The sequence below is a fragment of the Hypanus sabinus genome, chromosome 3 (assembly GCF_030144855.1).
Source record: "Hypanus sabinus isolate sHypSab1 chromosome 3, sHypSab1.hap1, whole genome shotgun sequence".
Lineage (NCBI taxonomy): Eukaryota > Metazoa > Chordata > Chondrichthyes > Myliobatiformes > Dasyatidae > Hypanus > Hypanus sabinus.
The window spans coordinates 2,215,817-2,236,405 of NC_082708.1; the positions used below are offsets into that span (position 1 = coordinate 2,215,817).

The window sequence follows — 20,589 nt, forward strand, 5'->3', positions numbered from 1 at the left end:
TAACTGGCTACTAAAAGTGTTTACAGGCTGTGATACTTGCCAAAGGGGGTATTACTAAGTACTGACCAAGCAGGGTGCCCAAACTTTTGCTTCGGGCCCTTTTCCTTTTTTGTTATTTTGAAACTGTAAAAGATGGAAATAAAAAAGTAATCTTGCTTAAAATATTACAGAAATGTGTCATCTTTTAACTTTATGCCTTTTGAAAATTAGGTCATCTTTTACTTGTTTAGCTATTCACAGTAACAGGAATTTTGGCCAGGGGTGCCCAAACTTTTCCATGCCACTGTATGTTGACAGAATACACACCTGCTGTGAGACCAGTGGTCACCATTTTGTCCTGGACCAGAAAACCAAGCGCACATTTCAGTTCGGAAAACAAAAGTTCAAAATATCACAGAAAGCTGTCAATAATCACCAAATTTCAATATCAATTCACAAGAGGTCCTCAGGCTGCCACCTTGTGCTTACTTCCTCTTACCTTGGGCTTCACACGCCGAACCAGGCCTTTGCCTTCTGCTTCCTGAACAAAATCCGCAACAAAATAATAATACGACTCTCCACAGTCGTCTTCAATGCCTTCTGCTGTGTCACTTAGGTCACCTTGTCTCTCGTCGATTTCTTCATTCTCTCCTTCTTGCCAGCCACCATCAACTCCACTCTCCTCTTCCACTGCACCTCCATCAGAGAAGCTCTGACCAAGTCAAACAAAAAGAGTTATTAGTGTTGCCGCAATTAAAGCCTACTACAAATTCAGCCATTGGTTATGAAGTACAAGTGACAACTGACCAGTTTTGCAAGCTGGTTCAAAGTTCAAGAAAGTAAATTTATTATCAAACTATTATGTCACCATATACTACCCCGAGATTCACAAAATAAGTACAAAGAAACACAGCAAAATGAAAAACTACACACAACAAAGATGAATAAACAGCTTATGTGAAAAGATGACATATTGTGCAAATACAAAAATAAAAACAAAGTAATAAATGACAAATAATACTGAAAATGTGTTTTGTCCTTGAAAATCAGTCCATAGGTTCAGTGTTCAGGGTGAGTGAAGCCACGCAATGCACTTGTAAGAGAATACCTAATGGAAAGCAACTTGATTAACATCTTCACAGAATCACCCAAAAGATTAATGCAGGTCCTCCCCAGCTTTTGAATAACTGACATGGTCAATCCATACATCCAAAGTAGCATTTGGAAGAATGGTGAATGTGAACTTCCTGGCAGCTGGAGGCATCTTCAGTGTGGCAAGTTTGTTTACAGCCACATTCTTGACTTGAGAACCATTTGGGTTACAAGGAGCCTACAGGAACATATCCGGGTTGGGGGTGGGGGGGGGAGGGGCGGGGGGGGGGAAGAGAAACTATACCAACTAACAAACTTTAAATACACATTGAACCAACAGCTAATATATATATTCTCCCTGTAAGTTTCCTCAAAAACATCAACCACACACGTAAACAAAAAGTCAGAGAGAGCAATAACTGAAGTCAATATAACTTCATCTTTGCCACAGAACAGATCAATTGGTGGAATAGAGTAGATAGTTCCTCTACAATGTATGTATTGTAGACACAGTAGAATAGTGGTTAGCCTGCTGGAAGATTGAGGTTCATTCCCCATCACTGTCTGTAAGGAGTTTGTACGTTCTCCACATGACGGTGTGGAGTTCTTCAAGATGTTCCAGTTTCCTTCAACATTCTGTACAGTTATGTAATACTATGGTGGCATCAGAGGGATAGTGACAGTTGCGGATTGTGCAGCACAATCCTCTTGACTTGACACAAACACATTTCACTGTATATTTCAATGTATGTGTGACAAATAAAGCTAATCTTTATTCTTTTTCATACAAAAGGTATGTATCACAATCAGTGAAATTGAAATCCTTCTGTGCTGACAGTTAATGGCAGCTTGGAGATGCCCACGGCTAGCTGTACTGACTACAGGTGACTATCCACCTTTAAGTAACAGAAATCCCGATTGCAATCTTGGCAACAGTAAATAGCAACAAAGTCACAGAATCAAGCAAGACAAACAAAAAGGGGAATAACATTTAGCATCTAATTTAGTGTCTAATGAGAAAGGGACCATTCATCCCGCCAATTCATCTACACCCAGATTTATTTATCTGCCACAAAAGAGATCAAGTTTCTTCCACTATTCCAGGGCAGCTAAAGTCAGTTGGTTGGGTCAATACATTAATGATTTTCAAAGCACCTGAAGGTGAAGATAACTGGAAGAGGCAGAAGAAAAGAGAGTGGTTTCACAAGGAGCCATTGCTGATGCAGTCTGTTATGAAACTGAGTTCAAAGGACATATGCTAAAATGTACACCAACATTAGTCCTCAGGTGGGGATGGTGGGAAGAAAACAGCTCCAAGATCCTTCTGAACCCAATGCAGATCAATAGTGTGACCACATTTGCTGATATCACTCCAGTTGCAGCTGCACTGTCACTCCTCGAACTCACACTTTCTTCTTCACCATTTAGTTTTAATAAGAGCCACCAACGACACCCTCCCTATCACCATGCAACCTGCAGGCAATAATTCAATTAGACAGTGTATTATAAACGCTGCCAGCCAACCTGTCTGTGCAGGGGGTCCATGGTAGCACAGCAGTTAGCCCGATGCTATTATAAGCTCAGAGCATTCTGGAGTTCGAAGTACAATCCCAGTAAGGAGTCTGTACATCCTCCCCATGGAATGCCTGGGCTTTTCTTGGGTGCTCTGGTTTCCCACCACAGTCCAAAAATGTTAAATTGGTCATTTTAAAATGTCCCCCGATTAGATTAGGGTTAGTTGGGGTCGTGGAGCTGCATGGTTTGAAGGACCAGAAGGGCCTACTCTGCATTGTATCTCTAAATAAACAGGTCCCCTGTCAAGGGACTACCATCTTTTGCTCGAATTCATACCATGCTATCATGGTACTTTGCCCCAGATTTGGGGCAGTTAAATGGAAAAGTTTAGGCCTGCTCACCTAGCACTTCACTTACAAGTTACTCGTTTTTAACTTGAGCCTCCCACTCCGATCTATGTATGGCATTTGCAACAGAAGAAATTACCTGAATCAATTTTGTCAATTCCCTCCTCACTCCTAAAGACATCCAGGAGGTTGCCTTGATGCAGTTCATGCTGTACTCAGACTGAATCCATAATCACAAAACAGTTACTGTGTTATGAGATTACTGAACAAAGGCTGGTTTTAATTAATTCCACTGCAGAGTAACAAAGGAGCCGGAATGCAGCTGGAAATGCTGCTGTACCTGGGACAGGCCAGCAGGTGGGGGCATGGTGCCACTTTCAGCCCAACTGCAGGCCTTCAAGGCATTTGTCCAAATTAGGAAGCATAAGAATTACTGCACAATCCAGATCAACGTGCAAGGAAAACAGCACAAGCGCACCGATATACAAGCAAGCACATGCAAGACACGCACATACACCAGTGTGTACACAGTCCCAAACAAACAAATGTGCACACACAGACACACAAACCCGCAGCAAACATGTCCTGTCGTTCACTGCACAAATCCTATCCTGGTTGGTCCTCCCAAAGTGCAACACCTCACTCACACTTCTCCACATTAAATTCCATCTGCCATTTCTCAGCCCATTTTTCCAGCTGATCCAAATCCCACAAACTTTGACAGCCTTTCTTGTTGTTCACTGCAACCCCCAATCTTCAAAGCTCAAAGCCTACTTAGGGAAAGGCTATCTAAGATTGGGTGTTGTATAATAACCCAGATCTTATCAGAGAGTTTAATGTCAAGGAACCCTTAGGAGACCGAGATCACAATATGACTGAATTCATACTGCAGTTAACAAAGATGTCTTAATACATTTAAACAAACTATTGCTGCTTAAAACTAATAGAAACAATACTTATTGTGGATGTACATCAGGCTGCAGATCAGAGATACAAGTATGTTTAAGGAAACGGGGTTTTAAACTCCCAATACCAACTACCTTGCTGGCTAACATGCAGTCTCTGGTGAATAAAACTGATGATCTCAGAGCTAGCGTGCTGAATCAGAGGGATATTAGGACCGCATGTGTCCTTTGTTTCACGGAATCATGGGATATTGTGGCCATTATAGAGACTCTGATGTCTCGGGCAGGAATGGCTGCTGTGTGCCAGTCTTTAGATGTTTGAAAAAGGACAGGGAGGGAAGCAAAAGAGATGGAGGCGTGGCATTGTTATTCAGGGATAGTATCAATATAATAGTTGCAATATTACATATTGCTAGGTATGACATTGTGGCCTTCACTGAATCGTGGCTGAAGGATGGTTGAAGTTGGAAGCTGAATATCCAAGGTTACATAGAGATAGGAAGATAGGAGAGGGGGTGGTGTGGCTCTACTGGGAAAGAATGGCATTATATCAGTGACATAGGATCGGAAGATGTTGAATTCTTGTGAGCTGAGTTAAGAAACTGTAAGGATGGGGTTCTAGTGACGTCATCGTCCAGAATGGCAGCTTAAGTCAATAGCAAAAATAGACTGTGATATACCTGTCTCGAGAAATATTTATTATAATGTGGATTTATATTACTCAATTATTCTTTTTTATTCATTCATTCACTCCTTTTCCCCACCTAAATGAGAATATTCCTCTAGCTCAACCCAGGGTCATCTACTAGAGACCTCAGCCTTGGAAAAACACCTTTGTTGCCTTTTTTTGCGTTTCTTGGTTCTTAATTGTTCAGGGAGTAGATCGATTAAGCTTTATTCTGCTAATTTCAATGATATATTGACAGATAAATACACATGGTCAAGGACAAGATAAAATTCAATTCTTTTAATGTCAATGGGCTGTTAAGTCCAATCAAACGTAGTAGAATTCTATCCAAAATGAAAAAAGAATAAGCCCATGTAGTATACTTACAGGAAACTCACTTAAGTGATAATGAGCATGGAAAACTAAAGAGAATGGGCTTCACTAATTTGTTTTTCTCCTCATATAAATTAGGACATAGGAGAGGAGTTGCTATTCTTATCTCAAACAAGCTAAATTTTGGAGAAGTATTTGAAATGGGAGATAAGGAGGGCAGATATATTCTGGTAAGGGGAAATATAGAAGGAAATTCAGTTACTCTATTGAATATATACGCACCCCAGGAAGTGATATTGGTTTCTTTCAGAAACTTACTGATATTATGGTAACGGAAACAGAAGGCCTCCTGATATGTGGAGGAGAATTAAATTTACAATTACAACCAAAGTTAGACTCTTCTAAAAGAAAAACCTATGAACTGAAATCCTTACATAAGAAAGTTAATACACTTTTTGAGGATGTTGGTCTAATTGATAGATGGAGGGACCTTTTCCCCAAAAGAAGGGATTACACTCATTATTCTGCCCACCCCCATTCTGTACATACAAGAATAGACTATTTCATAACATATGGAAAAAAAAAGACAAAATAAACATCTGTGGAATTGGGACAATAGATGTAAGTGACCATGAACCTATATATTTATCTTTTGATTTTGACCTACAGCCAAAGAATACTATTTGGAAACTAAATTCAAGTCTACTCAATGATCCCTACTTTAAGGAACAAATTAAAAAAGAAATTGGTCTTTACTTAGAATTTAATGATAATGGAGAGGTTTCTCCTCTCATTCTATGGGATACTCTGAAGGCTGTTTTAAGAGGGAAAATTATAGCGATATCTTCATATAAGAAAAATAATAAGGAATAAAACAGAGGAATTACAAAATAAGCTAAAGGAACTAGAAAAAAAAACAAATTGAATTTGGCACAGGATACATTAGAGGAAATTTAAAAATTAGGAATGAAATTAATAGTTTGGCTATGCAAGAAATCAGGAAAAATTTATTGTTTCTGAAACAGAGACATTATGAAAGTGGATCTGTCTATGAAAATACTGGCGTGGAAACTGAAAAAAAGATAGCAGAAAATACAGTTCATAGAATTAGGAATCCAAGAACAAAAATCATTTAAAAAAAAGCTAAGTGAAATTCAAGAAGCTTTTGAAGTGTTTAACAAAACTCTATATTCCAAAGTTCCGGGGGAAGCATAACCCAAATTGACACCTTCCTGAATTCTCTAGAGTTACCCACTTTAAGCCAAGAACAAAATAGAACGATGACTGCTGACATAATTGAATTAAAAGCTGCAATTAGAGGCTTAAATTAAGCAAGTCACCAGGATCAGATGGGTATATGGCAGAGTGGTACAAAGAATTTATAAGTGAGTTAATTCCTGTTTTACTCCCCACACTGAACTGGGCTCTAAAAAAAAAGGCACAAATGCCACCCAGCTGGAAGGAAGCGATAATCTCAGCTATACCGAAAGAAGGCAAGGATAAAATGGAATGTGGGTCATTTAGACCAGTATCCATTCTTAATGCAGATTATAGATTAATTACCTCCATCATGGCCAAACAATTAGAAGAATTTCTACCCATACTGATACGTAACGATCAGACAGGTTTTATACAACAACGCCAAACACAAGACAATATATGAAGGACACTTCACGTTATGGATCATATACAAAAAAATAAAATTGAAGCAATAGTGTTAAGCGTGGACGCTAAAAAGGCATTTGATTCGGTTAATTGGAATTTTCTTTACAGGGTTTTACATAGATTTGGTTTCCAAGACACAATTATTAAAACTATACAGGCACTGTATGACAACCCTGCTGCTGGGATTAAAATCAATAGATATTTATCAAATAGTCTTACCCTAGAAAGGGGCACGAGACAGGATTGTGAATGGTGACCGCTACTCTCCGCATTATATCTGGAACCATTAGCTCAATACAGCAGACAAAATGAAGATATCAGGGGAGTTACTATTAAAGGGACAGAGCATAAATTGGCCTGTTATGCAGATGACATTTTGATCTATCTGGAGCAACCAACATACTCTTTACCTAAATTGATGCAATCCTTTTAACAATACGGTCAACTATCAGGATACAAGATCAACACATATAAAACCCAATTACTTTCACATAACTATAGCCCACCAAGAGAAATTGAAAGTAGATATCCCTGGGCATGGCAAATAATGCCCAAATATTTGGGCATTATTATGCCAAAGAATTTGGCAAAATTATCAGAATGCAATTATCAGTTTTTATATAAAAAAAATTAAGAAAGGTGTATCAAGATGGAACCTAATTCCTTTTTTTAGTTTTCATTCAAGGATTGATTCTATTAAGATGAATATACTGCCCAGACTGTTATATCTCTTTCAGACCCTACCAATAGAGATTAATCAAAATCAATTCAATGAATGGAACAAGATGTTATCAAGATAACAGGCAGGGTAAAAGGCCTAGAGTTCGTCTCAAAACTTCGCAATTCGACAAGGAAAAGGGGGGGATGGGGCCTACCTTCTCTTAGAGATTATTATTTTGCAGCACAGTTGAGAGCTGTGATGTCTTGGTGCAACCCATCATATGGCACTCAATGGAAAAACATTGAGGAGCGGGTACTTCCCATCCTCATACAGGCAATTTTGGATGATAGCAACCTACAAAGGTACATAAATACTATTGATAACCCATGGGTGAAATGGACTCTTAAAATATGGAAAACTATTATAAAAAGAATATAAACTAGAGGGAGATATTGCAATTCTTAAATAGTGTGCATATGACTCGGATTTTATACCGAATAAACTGGATGCTAGCTTTAAGGACTGGACAGCTAAAGGAATAATAGTTCTTTGCAATATAATAAAAGGAACACTATTCAGTTCTGAAATACTTAAAGAGAAACACATTAGAAAAACAAGACTTTTATCGGTATTTACAGATGCAACAATATGTTAACAGGATGGTTAAAAATATAACCAAGGCAAGTACATGTTTGATAGAGTTATTTAGAAAAGAATATAATTCAGATAACGGTAGTAGAATCATTTCAAGCGTGTATAAGGGCTTATCAAATCTTAAAACACATTCAACTTCATACATTAAAACAAAATGGGAGAAGGAAGGAGGGATAATTATATCTGAAGAAGAATGGACAATAATACGGAGATATCAATGGAAGAGTAACAGTTCACAGAAAAGGAGGGAGTTTGGATGGAAAGACTTGATAAGATATTTTATTACACCCTCTCAGAAATCCCATTATGATAGTAACCTCCCTGTTTGCTGGAGAAATTGTGGAAATCAAAAAGCAAACCGTTATCATATTTTCTGGGAATGCCCCGTTATCAAAGACTATTGGAGTGGGATACACAATGCCCTACAACATCTTTAAATGTGAAATACCCTTAGAAAGTAAGACCATATATTTTGGGTATATACCTCAAGAATGGTTGAAAAGAGATAAATATTAAATGAATATACTGCTGGTGGCTAGTAAAATGACTCTTACTAGGAAATGGTTATCACAGGAGAGCCCAACCTTTAATGCATGTTTGGACATTACAATGAACATTTACAAAATGGAGAAGATAACAGCATCTATTAATCATAAGTTGGAACAATTTGATTCACACTGGGAAAAATGGTTTAACTACATAACACCTTATAGGCCTGATTTTATCCCCACAAATCAATGAATATGTTGTTAAAAAAAAGATCACTCCCTACTTGTACATAGTTTTCTCCTTTTAATTGTTCTTTCTTTCCTTTCTTTTCTCTGAGTGTATACCTCAGATAAATATTATGTGGAGATTTGCGGTATGTAGGACTACATGATACATATCTACAATATCTGAAATACATCTTATGGAAATATTTGTTTGATGATGAACTTCAATAAAAAATAAACTACAAAAAAAACTGTAAGGATAAAAGGACGTTGATGGCAGTTATATACAGGCCTCCCAAGAGTGGCTGGAAGGAGGATCCTTGCCTCAATGCTTTGCTGTTGGCTCTGTCAAGGACTTCCTGGTTGGTGATTCGATCCTGCTATCGAATCCTCATGATCGACCACAGAGAGCATATGTGAAACTGTTCCAGCTGTTTTATGTGCCTGCAGTACAGGGTCCAGGTTTCGCAGCTACACAGGAGAGAGGTGAGGACCACAGCCTTGTACACCTTGAGCTTGGTTGAAAGTTGAATGTCCTTGTGCTCCAGAGCTTTGACACAGAGTTTCCCGAGTGCCTGGTTGGCTTTCTGGATCCTTGTTATGATCCCTTTGTCAAAGGGATCCATCACTGGGGATACTTGAAGCTCTCCATATTCTTCAGGACAGTGCCATCGATGGTGATGCATGGCTGAGGAGGGTAACTGTTTGGTGCAGGTTGTAGGAGAACTTCTGTCTTACCAAGGCTGATTGTCAGGCCGAACAGCTTTGAGGCGGCAGAGAACTTGTCGACAAACGTCTGCAGATGGTTTTCCTGGTGGGCCATGAGGGCACAGTCATCAGCAAACAGGGCTTCAGTGATGAGCGTCCTCAACATTTTGGTCTTTGCAGCAAAGCATCTTAGGTCAAAGATTGATCCGTCTAGGTCAGGTGTCGGCAACATTTACCACTGAAAGAGCCAATATGGACCCATTTCCCAAAGAAGAGAAAACACTGGGAGCCACAAAACCCGTTTGACATTTAAAATGAAATAACACTGCATACGATGGTTTTTTTTTTGCTTTATGCTATGTATAAACAAACTATAATGTGTTGCATTTATGAAATTGATGAACTCCTGCAGAGAAAACGAAATTACATTTCTGCATGCAACAAAAACATTTTGAACTCCGAAGAAAAGACATTGGGTTGAAGGTTACTCCATAGTTAGCCTACCTTGGATCGAAGAATTAAAAGAAAGCGCGCACTGGCGGGTGTCAGGCATTGGCAGTGGTGATGTATATTAATAGCGATAAAAAACACGTTGTAGTGGTATAGCGCTACACGCAGCGCTAAAATAAAGACACTGCAGTCAAAGGTAACTTTATTCGAACTAAACAGCCTTGATTTAAGCCTCCCTCAACCCGCCCCCATGGGCGCGGATGCTCCAAAAGACACGTACTCACAAACCCCCGTAGGCTATCTCCCTTAGTCGGAACGGTGGCTAATTGTGAGCCGGTTCAGATGTGCCAGGAAATGGGGTCTCCACAACGTTTTTAGATTGTACAAGATCACCATAATCTTCAAATTTCGAATTACATTTCAAAAACTAACAAACCACGGGAAGCCGCAGCACAGAGATCAAGGAGCCGCGGGTTGCCGACCCCTGGTCTAGGTGATATCTTATGTAAATACCCAGATCTAGGTCTTTAACAGCATGCTTCAGCATTCAGGTGAAGAAGAGGTTGAAGAGCACTGGTGCTGGAATGCACCCTTGCTTCACGCCATTTGAGATGCAACTACCTGAGAACCCTTCTCCTGTCATGAACAATGCTGTGCTGAAAAGGGCTGCTCAGTCACTATTGATGCTGCCGGTCTCCTCTGCTGCCCTGGGTACAGAGAAGGACGACCACTTGTCCAAAGGCCGCCTACGTGCGGGTTTGTGACTACAACTCGCTGTGGTCACCTCCACCTGTTGATTCACCACTCCCGCATCGCCGTAGGACTTGTAGAAGACTGGTAGGAATTGAAAGCTGGGAGATGAATGTTGCACAATGTAACCAGTGCATGAAAGATATTAAAGTGGAAAAGCCTTGCACAGAGACAATCCCACTCTCTCGGCCTCAGAAGTCAGGATGCAGTGGCATGAAAACTCGTTACGTCTGGCAACTTCCTTGGCTGCATTTTCTTAAGTGCTATGCTGCACCCTACGCAATGCACTTCTGCAACGCTTTCTCAGCCGTTGAACCCCCGGGGTTTCCTCTGTCTGATCCACCGAAGCAGTCTTCGCATGCTGGGATGAGCAAATTCCTATCTCACCAAGGGTTTCAGACCCCTTGGCTACCCAAAGGGGGTGCATGGGAGGGATAACACCTCCAGATGGGTGGCCTGTTGCACTCCTTGGAGTGGCTCGTCACCTATTGGTCCCTACGAATGCCCAGCTCTCACCTGTGGCTCCTTGTAGCTGTTTGCATGCGACAGCAGCCACACCCCGGGCAATGACTTCGACAGGCCGGCTAAACCAGGTGAGGAAAGAGGAGCACCCTTTTAAAACAGGGCTGCAGAGAAATTTCTTTAGCCGAAGGGGGGCCACATGCAACTATGGAGGCCAGGTCGTTGAATATATTTAAGGAGGAGATTTGTAGGTTCTTGATTGGACATGGCATCAAAGGTTATGGGCAGAAGGCCGGGGAACTGGGACTGTGGAGGAGAAGAAAAAAGGATCGGCCATGATTGAATGGCGGAGAAAACTCTAATGATGACCAGATGACCTAACTCTGCTCCTATGTCTTATGGTCTTGTGTATCACAGCTGCGGAAAAGGAGGAAGTCATGGAGGGATTATTTACTGAATCAGTGTGGTTAGAAGTCAGAAACTGGAAAGGGCAATAACTCTACTTTTTTTTAAATTGCCCCCCCCCCCCCATAGTAACAGGGACATCGAGGAGCAGACAGGGAGGGAGATTCTGTAGTGGAGGTAGGAGACTTTAACTTTCCTAATATTGACTGGCATCTCGTTAGAGCAATGGGTTTAGATGGCATGGAGTTTATTAGGTGCGTTCAGGAAGGTTTCCTGATGCAATATGTAGATAAGCCAACTAGAGGGAGGCTGTACTTGATCTGATTTTGGGAAATGAACATGGTCAGGTGTCAGATCTCTTGGAGGGAGAGCATTTTTGAGGTAGGGATCACAACCCTATCTCCTTTACCTTAACGCTGGAGAGGGATAGAAGAGGACAATTTGGGAAAACATTTAATTGGGGTAGGGGGAAATATGATGCTATTAGGTAGGAACTTGGGAGCATAAACTGGGAGCAGATGTTCTCAGGGAAATGCATGCCAAAAATGAGGCAATGTTCAGGAAACATTTGCATAGCGTTCTGCATAGGTATGCTCCATTGAAGCAGGAAAGGATGATAGGGTAAAAGAACCATGGTGTGGAAAATCTAGTTAAGAAGAAAAGCTTGCAAAAGTTTCAAGAAACTAGTTACAAGGTTGCCAGGAAGGGCTTCATCGTTAGGTTGCATCTGGAATTTCCAGGTGGCGGACGATTTCCCTCCACGCCACTCTGTCCTGACACTTGTCCACAACATCCCTAGTCTTGTCCAGCTTGGTCCAATCCTTGATGTTATCCAGCCATGTTGTCCAATGTTATCCGACAAGATGTTATCTCTCCGCGTAACGTGTCCACAATAAGCAACTTTTAACTTCATAATCTTCTCCAGCAATGTCCACAGTCTATCAACTTCGGACAAAACCCTCTCCTTTGAAACCTTTTCTGCCCAGCTAATCTTCAACATTCTTCGATAGTACCACATTTCAAAAGCATTGCTTCATTTCATGTCATCCTTCTTCAGGGTCCATGTTTCTGATCCATACCTCATCAGTGATCATACATAACACTCGAGGAAATGGATTCTACTTTGGATATCTACCTTCCCATTGCATTGTAGATCTTTTAGCTTTATGAACTGGGTCTTAGCCATACCTATTTTCCTTCTGATCAACACTTCACATCACCCGCCATCTGTCAGACAACTGCCAAGACGTTCAAACTTTCACACCAGTTCAATGCCTTCTCCATTCACTTGTAATAATACCATCATGAATGAGTCTTCAGTGTTTGTTTTGCTTACCACAATCGATTTTGATTTCTTAGGGATGACTTTAAATTCGTAGTCAAGGCTTTTCTCATTCTCTTTATTCAGCATAATTTGCAGTTCACTTTTGCTGTCAGCTAACAATGCAGTGTCGTCCCCATACCTGCTGTAATCCACCTTCATGCCTCCAATTGGAATACCTGTCTCCTGATGGTCACATTCCTGAACAATCCATTCTCCGTAGAGGTTGAACAAATCTGGCAAGCCAACACAGCCTTGCCTTATGCCTCATTTAAATGTCCATAGTGATAGCTCATTTTCTACCCTGACTGATTCCAATACAAGTTCCTTATTATGTGCACATTCTCCCATCCCAGATCATACTTGTTCAGCACCTCTATCACTTTCTTGTGTCTTACTTTATCAAAAGCCTTTTCATAGTCAATAAAGCATAAGATGGTCTTTTGTGCCTCAATGCATCCCTCCATGATGTTATCGCAAATATTCCTTCCCTTGTTCCAGAGCCTTTACAAAAACCAAACTGCGTTTCTCCAATTTCATCGCTGATTGTACCTTTCGTTCTGCCGAATATTATGTTCAACAATAGCTTGACGTAGTGAGACATTATGCTTATCATCCTGTGTTCGTTACATTTTACTGTCCTTAGCTTTTTTGGTAAGGTGATAAATACTGATTTGAGAAATTCCTCCGGAAGACTTCCTGTCATATAAATGGCGCTTAATATCGCTAAAAGGTTCGTTTTTCCCTTCGGACCAAGTGATTTCAAAATTTCAGTGGAAATCTTATCTTCACCGGCAACCTTTCTGTCCTTTAGACTCCGAATCACAGTTTCCATCTCTGACATCAATATTTTAGGTTGATTAGTCATTTGATTTAATTCTGGTAAATCTTCAATCCTGCTATCTTCAAATAATTCCAAGATGTACTTTTGAATTTTTTTTGAGGGTGTGACTAAACACATTGATGAAGGTAGAGCCGTAGATGTAGTTTATATGGATTTAGAAACATAGAAAATAGGTGCAAGAGTAGGCCATTCGGCCCTTCGAGCCTGCACCACCATTCAATATGATCATGGCTGATCATCCAACTCAGAACCCTGTACCTGCTTTCTCTCCATACCCCCGATCCCTTTAGCCACAAGGGCCATATCTAACTTCCTCTTAAATATAGCCAATGAACTGGCCTCAACTGTTTCCTGTGGCAGAGAATTCCACAGATTCACCACTCTGTGTGAAGAAGTTTTTCCTCATCTCGGTCCTAAAAGGCTTCCCCTTTATCCTTAAAATGTGACCCCACGTTCTGGATTTCCCCAACATCGGAAACAATCTTCCTGCATCTAGCCTGTCCAATCCCTTTAGAATTTTATATGTTTCAATAAGATTCCCCCTCAATCTTCTAAATTCCAGTGAGTATAAGCCCAGTCAATCCAGTCTTTCTTCATATGAAAGTCCTGTCATCCCAGGAATCAATCTGGTGAACCTTCTCTGTACTCCCTCTATGGCAAGAATGTCTTTCCTCAGATTAGGGGACCAAAACTGCACACAACATTCTAGGTGCGGTCTCACCAAGGCTTTGTACAACTGCAGTAGAACCTCCCTGCTCCTGTACTCAAATCCTTTTGCTATGAATGCCAACATACCATTTGCATGGCATGGTCCTCCTTAGTTTTGTCATATCCTTTACCTTTTGGTGAAGGGCTTAAGAATGAAATTAGAAAGCTAGGAGGGGCCATGAGAGGGCCTTGGTGAGCAGGATTAAGGAAAACCCCAAGGCATTCTACAAGTATGTGAAAAGCAAGAGGATGAGCTGTGTGAGAATTGGACTAATCAGGTGTGATACAGGAAACATTGCATGGAGTTGGAGGAGGTAGCAGAGGTACTTAGTAATTACTTTGCTTCAGTATTCACCAGGGAAAAAGACCTTGGCAATTGTGGGGATGACTTCCAGCAGACTGAAACGCTTCTGCTTGGTACTGCGCAAACACTGCCGGGCGGCTGTCATAACGCACAGTCGGTGTGAACAGCGTGAGAGTTAAATTGTAAAGTGAGCTTTTTTGACTAGATCCCTGAAATTGATTTGATTGAATCTATCTTTTAAAATATTAATGTCAGAAATACTGTGCAGGTCTGGCAGCTGAAGATTCCACTCTCTTGTTGATCTTGGGTAGAGAGAGTACTGGTAGTAAATCTTGTTGAATGAAGGGGTTTCCAGTATTTAAGGTCCAGTTTGCTGTCGAGTTGAACTGACCCTGTGACGAATTTGGATGTTTGATGGAGTGATGTTGTGAACTTCTTTGAAAATGGAGATTAACCGTAGTTTAGTATGTTGGTTTTTTTAAGTGGTTCCATTGAAGGTTAGAGAGCATGTTGGTGACACTGGATTTCCTGCTGTAATGTTTTAGCATAAAGTGAGCAGCACGTCGTTGGATTTTTTTGATGGGCTTCTTATTGTTAGTTTGATGAGGTTCCCATATGGCCGCGCAATACTCAATTCTTGAGCATATAGACATAAAGTAAGAGGATGCGCTGGATTTTTTTGAAAAGCATTAAGTTAGATAAATCACCAGGTCCGGATGAGATATACCCCAGACTACTGTGGGAAGTGAGGGAGGAGACTGCTGAGCCTCTAGGGATGATCTTTGCATCATTAGTGGGGGCGGGAGAAGTACCAGAGGATTGGAGTGTTGCAAATGCTGTTCCCTTGTTCAAGAACGGGAGTAAAGATAACCCAGGAAATTATAGACGAGTTAGTCTTACTTCAGAGGTGGGCAAGTTGTTGGAGAAGAGCCTGAGCGACAGGATTTATGAGCATTTGGAGAGACATAGTCCAATTAGGGATAGTCAGCATGGCTCTGTCAAGGACAATTCATGCCTTACAAGCCTGATTGAATTCTTAGAAGATGTAACAAAGCACATTAATAAAGGTAGAGGAGTGGGTGTTGTGTATATGGATTTCAGCAAGGCATTTGATAGAGTTTCCCATGCAAGACTCATTCAGAAGGTAAGGAGATACGGGATCCAAGAAGACCTTGCTTTGTGGATCCAGAATTGGTTTGCCCAGGCAAAGGGTGGCTGTAGATTATTTGTATTCTTCATGGAAGATGGGGACCAGTGGTATTCCGCAAGGCTCAGCTCTGGGACCCCTCCTCTTTGTGATTTTTTACATATAACCAGGATGAAGAAAAAGGGTGGGTTTGTAAGTTTGCTGATGACACAAAAATTGGGGGTGCTGTGGATAGTCTGGAGGGTTGAGAAGAGGTTACAATGGGATATCAACAGGATGCAGAACTGGGCTGAAAAGTGGCAGATGGAGTTTAACCCAGATAAGTATGAAGTGGTTCATTTTGGTAGGTCAAATTTGAAGACAGAATATAGTATTAATGGTAAGACTCTTGGCAGTGCAGAGGATCAGAGGGGTCTTGGATTCCGAGTCCATAGGACACTCGAAGCTGCTGCGCAGGTTGACTATAAGGTCAAGAAGGAGTATGGTGTGTTGGCATTCATCAACCATGAAATTGAGTTTAAGAGCCCTGAGATAATGTTACAGCTATACAAGACCTTGGTCAGACCCCACTTGAGTACTGTGTTCAGTTCTGGTCACCTCACTACAGGAGGGATGTGGATACTATAGGCAGAGTGCAGGGAGATTTACAAGGATGTTGCCTGCATTAGGGAGCATGTCGTATGAAGACAGGTTGAGTGAAGTCAGCCTTTTCTCCTTGGAGCGATGGAGGATGAGAAGTGACCTGAAAGAGGTGTATAAGATGAGAGGCAGTGATCATGTGGATAGTCAGAGGCTTTTTCACAGGGCTGAAATGGCTGCCACAAGACAGCACAGGTTTAAGGTGCTTGGGAGCAGGTACAGAGAAGATGTCATGGGTAAGTTTTTTTGGGGTTTTTTTTAAAAACGCAGAGAGGATTGAGTGCGTGGAATAGGCTGCCGTTAACGGTGGTGGAGGCAGATATGATAGGATCTTTTGAGAGGCTTCTGGATAGGTATATGGAGCTCAGAAAAACAGGGCTCAGGGTAACCTTAGTAATTTCTACACGTTTGGCACAACTTTGTGGGCTGAAGGGCCTGTATTGTGCTGTAGGTCTTCTATGTTTCTTGTGAACTATCTGTTCATTTTTGTGTACCAGGAGTGGGGACTTGGGGGCTTGATGTTCCTGGCACTATTCTTTTCTGCAAGTGAGGAGGCTGGAATTGTTACTGTGGCTGCTTTTCCTGCAGGGGAGGGAGTGGGTTAGGGTCTGTGAGTTTTGTTTCTTTTCGGTGCTGGGGGTGGTGGGGAGTTAATATTTTTTCTTTCATGAACACCCATAGTTTTTCTGTATTTAATGGCTACCCGGAGTAGACAAATATCGGAGTTGTATTGTGCAAGCTTACTTTCGACAACAAAATTAACCTCTGAACCTATAGAGCATGGCCAAGATGGTGGGGGTCCTTGATGATGGTTGCTGCTTTCCTGTGACAGCACTCTATATAGACGTGCTCAATGGTGGGGAAGGCTGTGTCCACTATTTTTTTTTGTAGGCCTTTCCATTCAAGGACATTCGTGTTTCCATACCAGGCTGTGATGCAACCGGCCAATATACTCGCCAATGCACATCTATAGAAGTTTGCCAAAGTTTCAAATCACATGCTGAATCTGTGAAAACCTCTAAGAAAGCAGACTAATCAAGGTCTGAAACACTTGGAAAAGAGAGAGAGAGAGAGAGAGAGAGAGAGAGATATTAATGGTATGAACAAACAGATTAAACAACCATTCTTAACCAATTTCTCTCCATTCTTCACAACCATATGCAGCAACAGCAATGCACTTTCTTGGAGAAGTCTATGCTAAAAATCATTAATGTGTAAGCCTCAGCCAAGTAAAGATATCAGTGCAGTGTTGACACGTAGTTACTTAACTGTATAAATACAAGCTTACCTTCATGGTTCTCTTTAAATACCTGGCTTCAACAATGTAATAAACAAAGCATAGCCACTAAAGATCACTAATCCAAAAGATTTACCACCTCCCTCTTTACAGATGCTGCCTGACTTACCAAATATTATTTTTATTTACATTTCACAGAATCAGAAATACATTACTTTTGCAAAGCTCAGGATCTCGGGTTTTTTTACCATCCAGCTTTCCTTCCCTTCATCCCCATCTACTCATCTGCAACTTTAAATCCAGCCAATTTTCACCAAGGGAAATCAAAGACAGATTCAAATTTTAGAAAACAAATGTTGGTTGAAATTGTCCAATATGTGATCACTGGACATCCCTATGAGACGGTTGACAATTAGCTGATTTATGAAACACAGCACTGTTCCACGTGCAAACACCTGATGCAGCATGGATTCCGTTGTACATCCTGAAATTCACCAAGTCATGCTGCAGGCTTTCACTGCTGTGCAACATACTGGAAGGTTTCACTGATAATGTAATGGTTTCTCTGTAGCAGCAATGTTTGGGTTATGACTAGAGATAACGGGGTCTGGAATGCTGGTGTTCTTCCTAGAGAGCTGGAAGAGAGATTTTTGCGGCCTTTTGCCAGGAAGAGATGAGGAGAAAAGACACAAATGGAGAGAGTTGGTAGACTACCACACGGGGGTGGACTTGGAGTGAGGGTTCGAAGGGCAGCGACGATCGGAGGTCAACAGTGGATGATCGGCTTATCAGTGAGCTCCAACACTCACAACAGACTGCTTAAGAAGATTGGGGCCTTTTTTTTTGTTTCTTTACTAACCATATAGTCAAAGTAAGAATTATAAAAGTATTGTTAAAGGAGATGTTACCAGAATCAGGTTTAATGTCACTAACATTGTGAAATATGTTTTGCAGCAACAATACAGTGCAACGCCCAACAATAAAAAAAGCTATGAATTACAATGATAAATGTCAAATTAAGTCACTTTTTATTGTCATTTCAACCATAACTGCTGGTACAGTACACAGTAAAAATGAGACATTTTTCAGGACCGTGGTGTTACATGACACAGTACAAAAACTAGACTGAACTACGTAAAAAAAAAACAACAGAGAAAGCTACACTAGACTATAGACCTACACAGGACTGCGTAAAGTGCACAAGGACAGTGCAGGCATTACAATAAATAATAAACAGGACAATAGGGCAGTAATGCGTCAGCCCAGGCTCTGGCTATTGAGAAGTCTGATAGCTTGGGGGAAGAAACTGTTACACAGTCTGGACGTGAGAGCCCGAATGCTTCGGAGCCTTTTCCCAGATGGCAGGAGGGAGAAAAGTTTGTATGAGGGGTGCATGGGGTCCTTCATAATGCTGTTTACTTTGCAGATGCAGAGTGTAGTTAAATGTCCGTAATGGCAGGAAGAGAGACCCCGATGATCTTCTCAGCTGACCTCACTATCCGCTGCAGGGTCTTGCGATCTGAGATGGTACAACTTCTGAACCAGGCAGTAATGCAGCTGCTCAGGATGCTCTCAGTACAACCCCTGTAGAATGTGATGAGGATGGGGGGGGGGGGGGGGGTGGGAGATGGACTTTCCTCAGCCTTCACAGAAAGTACAGACACTGCTGGGCTTTCTTTGCTATGGAACTGGTGTTGAGGGACCAGGTGAGATTCTCCGCCAGGTGAACACCAAGAAATTTGGTGCTCTTTACGATCTCTACCGAGGAGCCGTCGATGTTCAGCGGGGGGTGGTCACTCCATGCCCTCCTGAAGTCAACAACCATCTCTTTTGTTCACATTAGGAGACAGGTTGTTGGCTCTGCACCAGTCCGTTAGCCACTGCACCTCCTCTCTGTAAGCTGACTCATCGTTCTTGCTGATAAGACCCACCACGATCGTGTCGTCAGCGAACCTGATGATGTGGTTCGAGCTGTGTGTTGCAGTACAGTCATGGGTCAGCAGAATGAACAGCAACGGACTGAGCACACAGCCCTGGGGAGCCCCTGTGCTCAGTGTGATGGTGTTGGAGATGCTGCTCCCGATCCGGACTGACTTGAGGTCTCCCAGTCAGGAAGTCTAGGATCCAGTTGCAGAGGGAGGTGTTCAGGCCCAGTAGGCTCAGCTTTCCAATCAGTTTCTGAGGGATGATTTTGTTGAATGCTGAACTGAAGCATCCAAACATATGTGTCTTTTTTGTCCAGGTGGGTTAGGGCCAGGTGGAGGGTGGTGGCAATGGCGTCATCTGTTGAGCGGTTGGGACAGTACGCAAACTGCAGGGGGTCCAGTGAGGAGGGCAGCAGGGTCTTGATATGCCTCATGACGAGCTTCTCGAAACACTTCATGATGATGGATGTAAGTGCAACGGGACAATAGTCATTTAGGCAGGATACTGAAGACTTCTTCTGCACGATGGTGGCGGCCTTGAAGCACATTGGAACAGTGACGCTGCTCAGGGAGATGTTGAAGATGTCAGTGAGAACATCTGCTAGCTGGTCTGCACATCCTCTAAGCACTCTACTAGGGATGTTGTCTGGTCCAGCAGCCTTCCGTGGGTTGACCCTGCACGGGGTTCTTCTCACGTCAGCCACAGTGAGACACAGCACCTGGTCATTTGAAGGAGGGGTGGACTTCCTCGCCGCCACGTCATTTTCCGCCTCAAACCGAGCGTATAAGTTATTCAACGCATCTGGGAGGGAGGCGTCGCCTGCACAGTCAGGTGATGTTGTCCTGTAATTGGTGATGTCCTGGATGCCCTTCCACATGCACCACATGTCACCACTGTCCTGGAAGTGGCTGTGGATTAGCTGGGTGTGTGCACGCTTTGCCCCTCTGATGGCTCGGGACAGTTTGGCCTTTGCTGTTGTTAGAGCTGCCTTGGCACCTGCTCTGAAGGCGGAGTTGCAGGACCTCAGTAGCACACGCACCTCTGCAATCATCCATGGTTTCTGGTTAGCGCGCATAGAGATGGTCCTGGACAGAGTAACATCATCAATGCACTTGCTGATGTAGCTGGTCACTGAGTTGGTAGAGTCACCATCGGTT

General features: G+C 42.0%; 1 protein-coding gene across 1 annotated transcript in view; it reads right to left on the reverse strand.

Moving 5' to 3' along the window:
- LOC132390970 (F-box/WD repeat-containing protein 7-like) overlaps nt 1-20,589 on the reverse strand; it is a 306,269-nt gene that overhangs the window by 242,800 nt on the left and 42,880 nt on the right. Inside the window, exon 3 of the mRNA XM_059963517.1 lies at nt 479-691. Within this exon, the coding sequence (XP_059819500.1) occupies nt 479-691 (213 nt within the window). The remainder of the gene's footprint in view (nt 1-478; nt 692-20,589) is intronic.